This window comes from Anser cygnoides, chromosome 14 (genome assembly GCF_040182565.1).
Source record: "Anser cygnoides isolate HZ-2024a breed goose chromosome 14, Taihu_goose_T2T_genome, whole genome shotgun sequence".
Classification (NCBI taxonomy): Eukaryota; Metazoa; Chordata; class Aves; order Anseriformes; family Anatidae; genus Anser; species Anser cygnoides.
In genome coordinates, this window is record NC_089886.1 from 12,813,256 (window position 1) to 12,825,721 (window position 12,466).

General features: G+C 64.8%; 1 protein-coding gene across 6 annotated transcripts in view; it reads left to right on the top strand.

Moving 5' to 3' along the window:
• The first annotated feature begins 813 nt into the window (after positions 1-813).
• PCDH1 (protocadherin 1) overlaps positions 814-12,466 on the top strand; it is a 48,152-nt gene continuing 36,499 nt past the window's right edge. For 4 of the 6 annotated variants that reach the window (XM_067005502.1, XM_067005506.1, XM_067005507.1 and 1 more), the window contains exons 1-3: positions 815-1,191; positions 5,888-6,702; positions 8,068-10,260. In XM_067005502.1, coding sequence (XP_066861603.1) covers positions 1,146-1,191; positions 5,888-6,702; positions 8,068-10,260 — 3,054 coding nt within the window. In that variant the 5' untranslated portion in view covers positions 815-1,145. Of the gene's footprint in view, positions 1,192-5,887; positions 6,703-8,067; positions 10,261-12,466 lie in introns of all 6 variants that reach the window. The other 2 variants (XM_067005503.1, XM_067005504.1) reach the window with 1 other exon arrangement.

A 12,466-nucleotide genomic window follows, 5' to 3' on the forward strand; every position in this document is an offset into this window, starting at 1 on the left:
CCCGGCTGCAGTCCCGCAGGGCCATCGGAGCAGGAGGGTGCCGCTGGGCGAGGGGCCCCGAGGGTGCCTGGCCGTGCTGGGTGCTGGCGGCCACCCCAGCAGCTCCGGCTGCGAGCAGCGAGGCCTTCGGCAGGGCCAGGCTGCACATCCCCTGCGGGGGCACGGGGGCAGCGAGAGCGGGGACACCCCCGGACCACGCTGCCCCCAAGCCCCGGCCACGTTTGGGGCTCACACTCGCCCACCCCACGTCCCATGGGGGGCAACGGGTGGGGTGCCATGGTTTCGTGCAGGCATTGCAAGGGCGGCAGGCAGGTGCTCGCTGCTCCCCAGCCCTGAGAGCCTGCAATAAAGGCGTGATTCACCCAGGTGGGGCGGGAGGGGATGGCTGATCCTGCAGGCCTCACCCAGGCAGGGCTGGAGGGGGGGGGGGATGCGAGGAGCCCTGCCCTTAGCACTGCTGGGTGCGCCCCCCGCACACCCCTTCCCTGAGAGGGCGCGAATGAAACGAATGAATGAAGAAATTCAGGAAGAAATGAATGGGTCTAGCAGGGACCGAGCGGGACGCTCGCCCTACACCTGAGACCCAGGGGCGAGAGGGGCCAAGCCGGGGGCGGGTAGGGGGTGCTCCGTGGGGGGATGCTGCGACCCCCCGCGAGGGGTTGGGACCGGGATCGGGCCCGCTCGGCCCGGCCGGGCTCGGGCTCGGGATCAGATAAGGAGCCGGAGCTCCACCTCCCCGTGGCGGCGGCGGGAGGCGGAGGCAGCGGGGACGGAGAGCGGGGGGGGACGGGCGGGCAAGGGGGGGGGGAAAGGGGCCGTGCCTGCGCTGCGCTTCCCTTGCACATCCTCACACACACCGAGGGACGGAGGCGGGCACGGACGGAGCTGCCCACCGGGGCTGCCGCCAGCCCTGCCGCCGCCGCTCCGCCGGAGGAGCCGCAGCCCCGGCCCGGGGGAGAGGAGGGGGGGCGGTTCCCACGGGGAAACACACATAGAAATATATATATATATATATTTTTTTCCACCCCCCCCTTCCTTTTTTTTTTTTTTTTTTCCCCTTTTTAAAATTTGATTTTTCATCCGTGGATAACGAACCGGAGGAGCCGGGGGGGTGGGGGGAGCCCGGTCCCGGCGGGGAGGAGGCGATGCAGACGCCGCTGGATCAGCGCTCCGGGGACCGGCCGCATCCAAGTAAGAGCTGCGGCAGGGCCGGGAGCCCCCACGCGCAACCGTGGGGCTGCCCCCGGGGCCGTGGGAAAGGGGGGGGACCGGGGGGGGACACCGGGGGCGCGGGGCTGGGCGCTTCTCGCCCCGCTCCCGGTATTGCCGGGGCTGGCTGGGGCGGGCGCTGCCACTTGTTGTGCGGCACGGAGCCGTGCCCCCGCGTGGGTGCGTGGCTGGGCGGGGGGGGAGCGCAGCGTGGGGGTGTTTTTTTCCCCGTCTGGGTGCGTATTTGGGTGCCGGGGAATCGGGGCGTGTGTCTCCCCCACCTCCCACGTCGGGGGTGGCTGTGGGTGTGGGCAGCGGGGGTGAGAGCGGTGCGTGGGAGAAGTTGCGGGTGGGCAGCGGGGCCGTGTCCGTGGGGGTCGCGGGGGGGGGTGATGGCAGGTGTGTTTGGTGGCCGTGGGCACGCCTGTGGCACCCGCGGCGTGTCCCCGTCCGTGTGCGTGTCGCCGGGGTGCGCGGCTGGTGCGCGGAGGAGCGTGTCCGTGGGGCGGGTGCGTGTGAGCGCGCGTGGCAGCGGGCTGCGTGTGCGTGCGCCGTGGGAAAGCCGCGTTCGCTGCGTGGGCGCCGGGCTGAGCGTGAGAGCGGGGCCGGCGGAGCGGCTCCCGTGGGTTTCCCACGGGTGTCCGCGCAACGGGCGCGCGTGTGCGCAGCGATGCGGGTGTGCGCGGAGCCGGCCCCCGGTCCTAGCGGAGAGCCGCTGCCACCAGCTCCTGCGGAGGAGGCTGCTCCGGGCCCGCCACGGCACCGCCCGCCCCCGGAGCCGGTGGGATGGTGCTGGGGGGGCGCAGGAGCCCGCAGCATCCCGGAGAGGCTCGGGGGGGGCCGGGAGGGAGGACGGAGGCTGCCCCCCGGGAGGCTCTGACAGGTCTCTGTCTCGTCGCCCGGCCGAGTTGCAGCGGCGGGGAGCAGGAGGAAGGAGAGCCCTGGGCTTCGCCCTCTTCTCTTTCTCCGTGTGGCTCCCGAGAGATGGTTTTGGGGTGAAGCTGTCGGAAGCGAGCGGTGCTGGGTGCTCGGCTTGGGGCGCCTGGGCCCAGCCCGCATCGATGCCGAGCAGCCGCAGTGGCTAGAGCCGAAGGAAGCGGTGCGTTGGGCATGGGACGTGCTGCAAAAAGCCCAGGGTTTGGCCCATCCGCGCCTCGGGTGTAAGAGTGAACATCGGTGGCTGTTTTTTGGGAAATATTGTCCTTAATCTCATCCCCGTGCTGCCGGCTGGGATGTCGCTCCAGCTCGGAGCACCGCAGCAGGGCTCAGGGAGGCCGGGGGGCTCGGTGCGTGCGTGCCCAGCGCAGCGTCTGGGTGGATTTGTGAGCAGGGCTCGGAGCGACTCCGCCAGCCTTCGGGAGCAGGGAGAGGGTGGACTTTGGTGCCCGTTCCCTTTTGGTGCTGCCGGCTGTGGAACGGGGCCAAGAGGCTGTGGGAATCACAGGCAGCGAAGGCTTGTTTGAGCAGTTGCTTGAATTCGCAGTGCTTTGTAACCTCTCCCTCATTAGGGCTTGGTATTTGGGGGGGAATGACTGAATTCTGTCAGATTTTGCATGCCGCTGTCCTCTGAGAGCTTCCCAGTCATGCATTAAGCAGCGTGACTAACGCCTCTCTCATGTGGTTCGGGCTTTCTCGCGCTCTCCCCGTAGGGAGAATTGTGTGTGCAGAGGAATAGTTGTTTTGGGAGGGGTTTTTATTTTTAAGTGCTCTGTATTCTGCCAGCAGGTCGGAAAAAGGTGGCTGGCACCAGAGAAGAAAGTGTGGGATGGTCCTTAGATCCCATGGGAAAATAGCCCGCTGCTGTGCACTGGCCCCTGGGAAGCCTCCGTCTCCTGCACAGACGTGCTTTTCCCCGACGGTGGAGCTTCCACCTCCTCCTCACACCCTGCTCCGGGCTCTCTACGTCGGCGCTGTGTCATCCCCACCCCAAGCACCCGGCAGGATTTGTTCCCCCTGTGGATCTGAGCGCCCGGCTCCCCCCTGCTTCTGCTTGGGGTGACGGTCTCGCCCTGCCTCCAGCCTCCCCGCTTCAGAGGCTCCCTCCACCTGCGGGAACTTGGGCTTCGGGCTGCGGCCCCTTTCCTGGAGCAGATCGCGTGGCTGCCGGGCACCCTCGGTGACTCCCTCCCTGCCCCAGGCTCCTGGCACGGCCCCGCTGCTGGGTCCGTGGTGCTGGTGAGTCAGGGCCGTGTGACGGCAGAGCCGTGGCCCCACGCAGGGACTTTCACCTTTAGCTGAGATCCTAGCGCCCAGGCTTAGTCAGGAGGCTACGTCACCGGCAGCGGCCTCGTGCAAACAGTGCCGTGCCAGGTGCCTTTCCCGGACGGGGCACATTTCAGGTCCCTGTTCTCCTGCTCCCTTCTCCCCACCCCTCCTGCACGGCCGAAGCGATGGGGTGACGATGCTCAGCGTGGGTCCGGACCCACACCCACGGGTGCAGATCCCCCACGCAGGGTGACATCACACCAGCGCACAGCCCGCGGTGACGGGGGCACGCGCACGCTGCTCCCCCCGCGCAGGCACACGCGGTGCTCCCTGCACGCACACGTGCGTGTGGTGCAGCAACGCGAGCCCCGATCCGCTGCGCACACTCAGCCGGTGCGGGCACGGATGTGCACACGTGTGCACACCCTGCTCGTGCACACATGTGCTTTTTTCCTGCTTTGTGTGGGTGCGCGAATGGATGCATCACACTCTGTGCACACGCGTGTACATGTGCACTCACTGCCGGGGCTTGCTTGGATCGATCCAAAGCTGTGTCGTGCTCCTGCTCAGCTTCCTACCTCCATCCCTGGCCCCGTGCAGGGTGGGGACGGCTGCTTTTTCTCCTCCCTTCCACCCGGGACATGCCTTCGGGTGCCTGTGCGTGCCCTCAGCAGGGTGGGAATGTCTGTTTTCTTGCAGGAAGGATGTTTGTAGGATGAGGGAGCAGAGCGGAGCTAGGCTTTGGGGCTATAGCTTTGTCTCCAGAAGCAGAGCTGCCTTCCCTCCTGCCGAGGGAGAGCTCCCCACTTCTTCATCCAGCAGACGCCTGTCCGTGGGTGAGCGCAGGGACAGAGGGGCTGTGAGCTGCTGGCTTGCAGGAGGCAGGCAGCAGGGTGGACAGTGCCGGATGCTCCACTTGTTGAGAGTCCACCCGATGCTGGGGCGAGCAGGAGCTTGGCACCAGCCGTGTGGCACTGCACAGGGGTGATGCCAGAGGAGCACCCACCCATCCCACAGGCTGGGTGCAGCGTGCAGAGAGGAGCAATGGGAGTGGCGAGAGTGGGTCGTCGCCGCGGGGCCGTGGTAGATGTTGCAGATGCTGATTTTTGGGCACGCAGTGAGGCCAGTGTGTCCGTTCCCAGCCAGGGAAGCAGGGGGCAGGGAAGCTGGTGGCCACGCACAGCACCGAAGCGTGTGGCTCGGCACAGAAGGGGGCAGTCCTCGTGGGGCTGGTGCTGCCCCTGCAGCTTTGGCACACTGGGAGGAGGTTTCCAGTGGCCGGGCGCCTGCAGTGCAGCGTGCAGTGTGCGTCTGCAATGCAGGGCGGCAGCGCTTCGGGCGCCGTCTCTGCAGCGGGCAGCGTGGGCACTGGCACCCGAGGGCACCCCACTGCGTGCGGGCATCATCCCAGCCTGGAGCGGGCAGCACCGGGAAGGAGCAGCGCTCCTGCAGCGAGCGCAGGGGATGTTTTGGGGCTGGCGCAGGGTGCGGGGTTGCCTAGTGACCGCGCAGCAGCGGGGAGATGCTGTGCCGACCGGCGCGGCGTGCAGGGGCTGTGCGGTGCCGCCGCGCCGCGGGGAGGCTCAGGGGCTGCGTGCGGGGCGGGCAGCGGGGCTGCATCCCTCAGGCCCTGCGCTGGGCACTGCCCCTGATCCTGTGGGGCCGTGGGCAGGGGGTAGTGCCCCGCATGCAGTGCGGGGTGGGTGATGTGCGGGGCTCCTGCACCCCTGCAGCGCCGGATGGGTGGTGCCTTTGTAGTGCAAAGCCTGTCCCGTGCCGCTCTGTCCCTGCTGTGGCAGTGCCCTGTGTCCCTGCAGTGCTGGGCTCGTGGTGTTTCTGCAGGGCAAGCAGTGCCCCGTGCCCCTACGGTGCCAGAGGGGTGGCATCCCTGCAGTGCAATCGGTGCCCCATGCACCTGCAGTGCCCCACAGGTGTCATCCCTGCATCCCAGGCACAGCCCCTGTCCCTTTGCTGCTGCCACCACGCAGTGCTGGCAGGGCACACAGTGCCCTGTGCCCCCAGGGTGCGTGGCAGGCAGTGTCCCCGCAGCTTGTGGCACACAGTGTCCCCATGTCTCTGCGGTGAGAGGCTGTGTCCCAGCCCAGCCAGCTCCCGTCGGGTCGCTGGCAGCAGGCTGCGTGCAGCCTGCCCCGTCAGCGTGCCTGGCTGGCTGTAATTACAGCTTGCATGCTGACGAAGAGGGTGGACGGTGGCAGGAGTGGCTTCCTGTCCCTTGCAGGAAGGGCCAGGGTTGCAATGACGGGGTTGCTCACTCGGGCAGGGTGGTGCAGGAACTTGGTAGACCGGGACCAGTCCTCCCGGGCACTCGTCTGTGGGGGCTGGGGCCGGGCGGTCCCCTGGCGCCCCTTCCCCTTGGGGACACAGCTTTGGGACCACGTCCAGTCCCACCGGCTGCACCCGAAGCTGCTGGGGCTCGCGCCGCTTAACCCACAGTGTCTGTGTCTCCTTGCAGCTCCCCTGCGGCGCAGGATGAGGCCCCTCGCCTCCTGCCTGGGCCTGTGGCTCCTCTGCCAGCTGCCTGCCCTGGTCTGCGGGACGCGGGTGGTCTACAAAGTGCAGGAGGAGCAACCCCCCAACACGCTCATCGGCAGCCTGGCCTCTGACTACGGCTTCCCAGACGTGGGGCACCTCTACAAGCTGGAAGTGGGGGCCCCGTACCTGCGTGTGGACGGCAAGACTGGGGACATCTACACCACGGAGACCTCCATCGACCGGGAGAGCTTGCGTGAGTGCCAGCACCTCCTGCCCGGCGAGCCCTGCTACCTGGAGTTCGAGGTGTCCATCACTGACCTGATCATGAACAGCAGCCCACGCCTGCTGGAGGGGCAGATAGAGGTGCTCGATATCAATGACAACACGCCCAACTTCGCCTCGCCTGTTCTCACCCTGACCATCCCCGAGAACACCAACATCGGGGCTCTCTTCTCCATACCCCCGGCCATGGACCGCGACTCGGGTCCCAACGGCGTTGCCTCCTACGAGCTGATGGCTGGCCCGGAGGCGCAGGAGCTCTTTGGGCTGCAGGTGGCCGAGGACCAGGACGAGAAGCAGCCGCAGCTGATCGTCATGGGGAACCTGGACCGGGAGCAGTGGGACTCCTATGACCTGACCATCAAGGTGCAGGACGGGGGCAGCCCGCCGCGGGCGAGCAGTGCCCTGCTGCGCATCACCATCGTGGACATGAATGACAATGCGCCCAAGTTCGAGAAGGCCCTCTACGAGGCAGAGCTGTCCGAAAACAGCCCCGTGGGGCACTCTGTCCTCCAGGTGGGTTTGCGGGGGCTTTCTTCTCCTCCCCAGCTCTCCTTGCAGGGACAACCTGGGGGCTTCTCTATGGCCACGTGCTGCCTTGGGAGGGGGAGCTCAGAGGGCTGCATGCCGCAGGAGCCGGCAGCGTCACCCTGGGATGTCACCTCTGCTGAAAAACGTTGGGACAAGATGCTCGGGAAGCTGCAGCCGGGGCAGGGGCTGCAAGACCACAACTTAGAAGCAGCAGCAAGGCTGGCGGGTCTGCAGGAGCACAGCTGCAGGTTTCGGGGAGGGCTGGGACTCACGGTCCGTAGAAGAGCCTGGCTTCATGCCTGGCTGGTACAAATGCTGTCCGCAGACAGGACATTGACCCATTTGCAAGTCACATTCCCATGGCTGCTCCCTGGAAACTCAGGAGACTGGGGGTACCGTCTGCAGATCCGGGGGTGCTTTGCTGTGCATGGGGCTCTGCCCCATCACGGGGGGGTCTGGGGGGGGTTGGCAATGAGATAGCAGCCGACATCTGTTTATCTGCAGCTGCCATCTTAATAAGCGGAGCGTGGCCAGCTCTCATCTGCTAATTCTGATGTGGATTTTTAAGAATTCATTTTTCACTGTTAAGAGAATGGAAGTTGGAAGCAGATAAGGGAGCCACGCGGCCGGGAGGAGAATGGGCTGAGCCGCTGCCGCTGCCATTGCTCAGCTTTTATCTTTCGGGGAAAATGACTTCCGCCTTTTTTTGTGAGTGGAGGTAAAAGGTGGAATTTACATTTAACAACTTTCGTTCTCCATCCAAATCTGCTGAGCAAGATAACGGCAGAGCAGCAAATGGTGCAGAGAAGAGGCTGCTCGGAGAGCCGATTAGGGAGGCAAATGTTAGACAAACCTCATCTTCTTTAGAAAGCAAATAATAGGCAGGTTTATGCGAACGCAGAGCTGCTGGCTGGTGGGCTGGTGCACCCCTGCAAGCAGGAAGGGAGCTGCGGTGGCTCTGTGCAGCATTGCCATCCTCAGCACCATCCTCACTGGGGCCAGGCGGCTGCTCAAGCCCCCCACTGTTGCTGCGGGGTGGTGGGAAGGGAGGGTCTGGGGGTGCAGGGGCAGCCAGGACTGTACCTCCCCGATGCTGCCTGGGTCTGGCAGTGCTGCTTCCTGGAGGATTCCCTGCATGCTGGAGCGGGCTGGGAGGGGAGCTCTGCCCGACCGGCACAGCCGGTTTCTCTGGAAGAGCGAGGGACAGCCTCCGTGCCGGAGAGCCACTCCCAGCCGTCCTGCCGGTCTCAGGCTCTTTGCCCCATAGGTCTTGGCCCTAGAAGAGGAAATCCAGGTTTTTCCCCCCGGCCTGGCCTCTCCTGCTCACCGTCTTCTCCCTCTGTCCCACAGGTGAAGGCCAACGACTCGGACCAGGGCGCTAACGCCGAGATCGACTACTCGTTCCACCAGGCCTCAGACATGGTGCGCCGGCTGCTGCGCCTCGACCGCGCCACGGGGCTCATCACCGTCCAGGGACCCATTGACCGCGAGGACGTCAGCATCCTCAAGTTCTCCGTCATGGCCAAGGACAAGGGGGCCAACCCCAAGAGTGCCCGCACCCAGGTGGTGGTCACCATCAAGGACATGAACGACAACGCGCCCTCCATTGAGATTCGGGGCATCGGGTTGGTCACGCACCAGGATGGCATGGCAAATATCTCGGAGGACGTGCCAGTAGAGACAGCAGTAGCTCTGGTGCAGGTGTCCGACCGAGATGAGGGCGAGAACGCCGTGGTGACATGCGTGGTGGCTGGTGATGTCCCATTCCAGCTGCGGCAGGCAAGTGAAACTGGGAGCGACAGCAAGAAGAAATACTTCCTGCAGACCACCACGCCGCTGGACTACGAGTCGGTGAAGGACTACACGATTGAGATCGTTGCGGTGGACTCGGGGAACCCGCCCCTCTCCAGCACCAACTCGCTGAAGGTGCAGGTGGTGGACGTGAATGACAACGCGCCTGTCTTCAGCCAGAGCTTCACCGAGGTGGCCTTCCCCGAGAACAACGAGCCCGATGACCTGGTGATGGAGGTAAGCGCCAGCGATGCGGACAGCGGCTCCAACGCCAAGCTGGTTTACTCGCTGGTGACAGACCCCTCGTCCAAGGGCTCCTTCACTATTGACCCCGACTCTGGGGAGATCCGAGTGAAGGCGGTGCTGGACCGCGAGCAGCGGGAGCGCTACGAGTTCTTGGTGGTGGCGGCAGACAAGGGCAGCCCCAGCCTCAAGGGCACAGCATCTGTGGCCATCAACGTCATGGACAGGAATGACAACGACCCCAAGTTCATGCTGAGCGGCTACAACTTCTCGGTGATGGAGAACATGCCGCCCCTCAGCCCTGTGGGCATGGTGACGGTGATAGATGCTGACAAAGGAGAAAACGCCCGCATCCAGCTGTCGGTGGAGCAAGACAATGGGGATTTTGTCATCCAGAATGGCACTGGCACCATCCTCTCCAGCATCTCTTTTGACCGGGAGCAGCAGAGTACGTACACTTTCCGGCTCAAGGCGGTGGACGGTGGGGATCCTCCCAGGTCTGCATACGTGGGGGTGACCATCAATGTCTTGGATGAGAATGACAATGCCCCCTTCATCACTTCGCCCTCCAATGCCACCTACAAGCACATCCTGCCCCACACGAGCCCTGGCCAGCAGGTGAGCAAGGTCAAGGCAGAAGACATTGACTCCGGCGTCAACGCGGAGCTGACCTACAGCATCACGGGAGGCAACCCCTTCGAGCTCTTCCAGATCTCCCCGCACAGCGGAGACATCACGCTGGAGAAGGAGATCCTGCGCAAGCACCACGGCCTGCACCGCTTGGTTGTGCGCGTCAACGACAAGGGCAAGCCCTCGAGGCACGGCACAGCACTGGTGCACTTCTACGTCAATGAGACGCTGGCCAACCGCACGCTGCTGGACACGCTGGTGGGGCACAGCCTGGACACGCCGCTCGACATAGACATCGCTGGAGACCCCGAATACGAGCGCAGCAAACAGCGAAGCAATATCCTCTTTGGAGTCATCGCTGGCATCGTGGCAGTCACCTTGGTCATAGTGCTGGTCGTGCTGGTGCGCTACTGCCGACAGCGGGAGGCCAAGAGTGGCTACCAGGCAGGCAAGAAGGAGACCAAGGACCTGTACGCACCCAAGCAGGCCAGCAAGAGCGGTAAGAGCAAGAACAAGGTGAAGAAGAGCAAGTCCCCAAAGCCGCCCAAGCCCACGGAGGACGAGGAGGAGACGGGGCTGCAGAAATCGCTCAAGTTCAACCTCATGAATGACTCCGTCAGCGACAGCCCTCGCATCCACCTGCCCCTCAACTACCCACCGGGCAGCCCAGACCTGGGGCGCCACTACCGCTCCAACTCACCCCTGCCCTCCATCCAGCTGCAGCCTCAGTCGCCCTCTGCCTCCAAGAAGCACCAGGTGGTGCAGGACCTGCCGGCCACCAACACCTTTGTTGGCACAGGGGACAACAACTCGACGGGCTCCGAGCAGTACTCGGACTACAGCTACCGCACCAACCCCCAGAAATACACCAACAAGCAGGTAGGAGAGCTCATCCTGAGGCCGGCAGCGGCCCCCCCGCTGCACCGGGGAGCCATCTGGACCGAGGTGTGGGAGTGAGCCTGGACTGGCCCCCGGCGCACGTGGCCGGGGGAGGCTGGCAGAGGACGGCCACCATGGGGAGGGGACAGGGAAGGGGACAGAAAAATATCACAGCCCTCGTCACGGCGCCCGGGGCTGGGACCTGGGTGGCGGTGATATGAAGGGCGCTGCATGCCTGTGCCTCTGCATGGGGAGCACTGGGGGAGGGAAGCCCACCTGCCTGGGTCCCCTCTGGGGATCGGCACCCAGCAGGGCGATGCCACCCCAGGGAGCATGGAGCGAGGCGCTTGCTGTGGCCAGCTCCCTGTGCAAAGCATCCCGAAAAAGGGAGCTCCGTGGCTGCCCGGGCAGGCGGGGCTGGGCTGGGGAGCAAAGCGCTGCCTTTTTCCCAGGCTCGGGTTCTGCCTTCCCCAGGGCTTGGGCCCTCTGCCATAAGCTGGCGCGGTGAAAATCCGCCTTGGTGCGAGCAGCAGAGCCCGGCGGCTTTTCTCCACGCAGGGCTCCTCGCTGGTGGCACGGGGCCGGCAGGGGAGGGTAGCCGAGGAGCGGGGCACCGGGGTCTCTGCTGCGTGCTGCGGTCGGGTCACTGCTCTCCGTCTGGCCAGGGACTTCTGCGGGGCAGGGCGGAGGAAGGACTTGGCTGCCGAGCGGGAAGGGCTGCTGGCTGGTGTGCTTGGAGGTCGCGGGAGGACCGCAGGGGTCCGGAGCTTGCGGGACCTTCTCTCCTTGGGCTGTCTGGCCAGTTGGCTTGCACCACGTTTCTGCTTTGGCGCCTGTCGGGTCTGTCCTTAGCGAGCTAGGGAGGGAGATCGGGGACGAGTGCCTCTGGCTTCACCTGTTCCCGGCCCCATGGGTGAGGACCGCCTGCTCCGCCCCACACCGTGCTGTACCCCGTGTGCCCCGTCAGCGGCAGGCTGGGCTCCTGCCGTGGGGCTGAGCTCTGCTGCCCTGTTGGATTTGACTTCAATAAAGTTTTCTATTTTTGACCACTTGTGCCTTATTTTCCGTGCTGCCCCTGAGGCTGCTCTGGCTCACGGCCATTTCCCAGGCAGCCTTCCCCTAGCCCCAGCACCCAGAAGAGATGCGAGTGTGGGCCAACCTTCCCCTCTGCCCCCAGCGTGGCCCCCACAGAGGTCTCAGTGTGACGCCATCTGTGGGGGCCATCTGTGTAGGCCCCCTTGCTCTACATCTCCCATCTCCAGCCCTCTAAGAGGAGACGCCTTCCCCAGGATGCGGTGCACCATGCACACACCCCAACACCCCTTGGCCGTGCTCATCCCCACATCCACTTGAGACCCCCCATCTCCCTAGGCCAGCACGTGGAGGAGCGGAGCCCTGCCTGGGTAGCATGACCCAAATCCTGCCGCAGTGCTGCAATGAGGACGCGGATGCAGATGGAGCCTGGGTGCGTCAGCAGCGCCGGGGGGGCACCCGACGCAAGGCACTCCCCGCCCTGCCATGCAGCGGGCACCCTTGCAGTGGAGGAGATGTCCTCCCAAGCAGGCCTGCAATGGGGCAAGGTGACCAAGCTCCCCTAAGACCATAGTCCCTCCCTGGCCACCCCCTCCTCATTCTCAGGGTTTTTGGTTCAAATGCGGGCGCGGGGAGGTACCGGATTCACCTCTTCCCCAGGGGCTCCAACCGGCCCTACCAGCCCGCTGGAGGAGAGGAGGTCTGGTGCTTGGAGAGATTAGATCATCCGGGGAAACCAGTGCTTCTGGCTCTGGTGGTTTCAGCCCGGTGCCAGCCTTGGCTCTCCCAGCCTCCTCGTTTGTTTTGCTAACAGTGTAAGGTTTTATCTCGAACCGCTCAGGAAGCGTCTGAGCCTCCTGGGCAGGCACGGCTGGGCCCCGCGGGGTGATGTGGTGGTTGCAGAAGAGGAAAAGAGACGGCAGCACCCACCTCCAGCCCAGCCCCTGCAGGGCTGGGCCGGGCAGGCTGGGGACCTGGCTCGGCGCTGCTATCTGCATCCCTTTGGGAACCGTCTGAAAGCCATTTCCCTTCCTTCCCTGCCCTCAGCAGCTCTTTGATGAACCTGGAGCGAGAACGCAACCTCTCAGGTGCTCAAGTTCTTCTGCCTATCTCCCAGGCTCCATCCTTTGGGGCATTTTTTGTACTTTTTTTTTTTCTCTCCTTTATCCTCTCA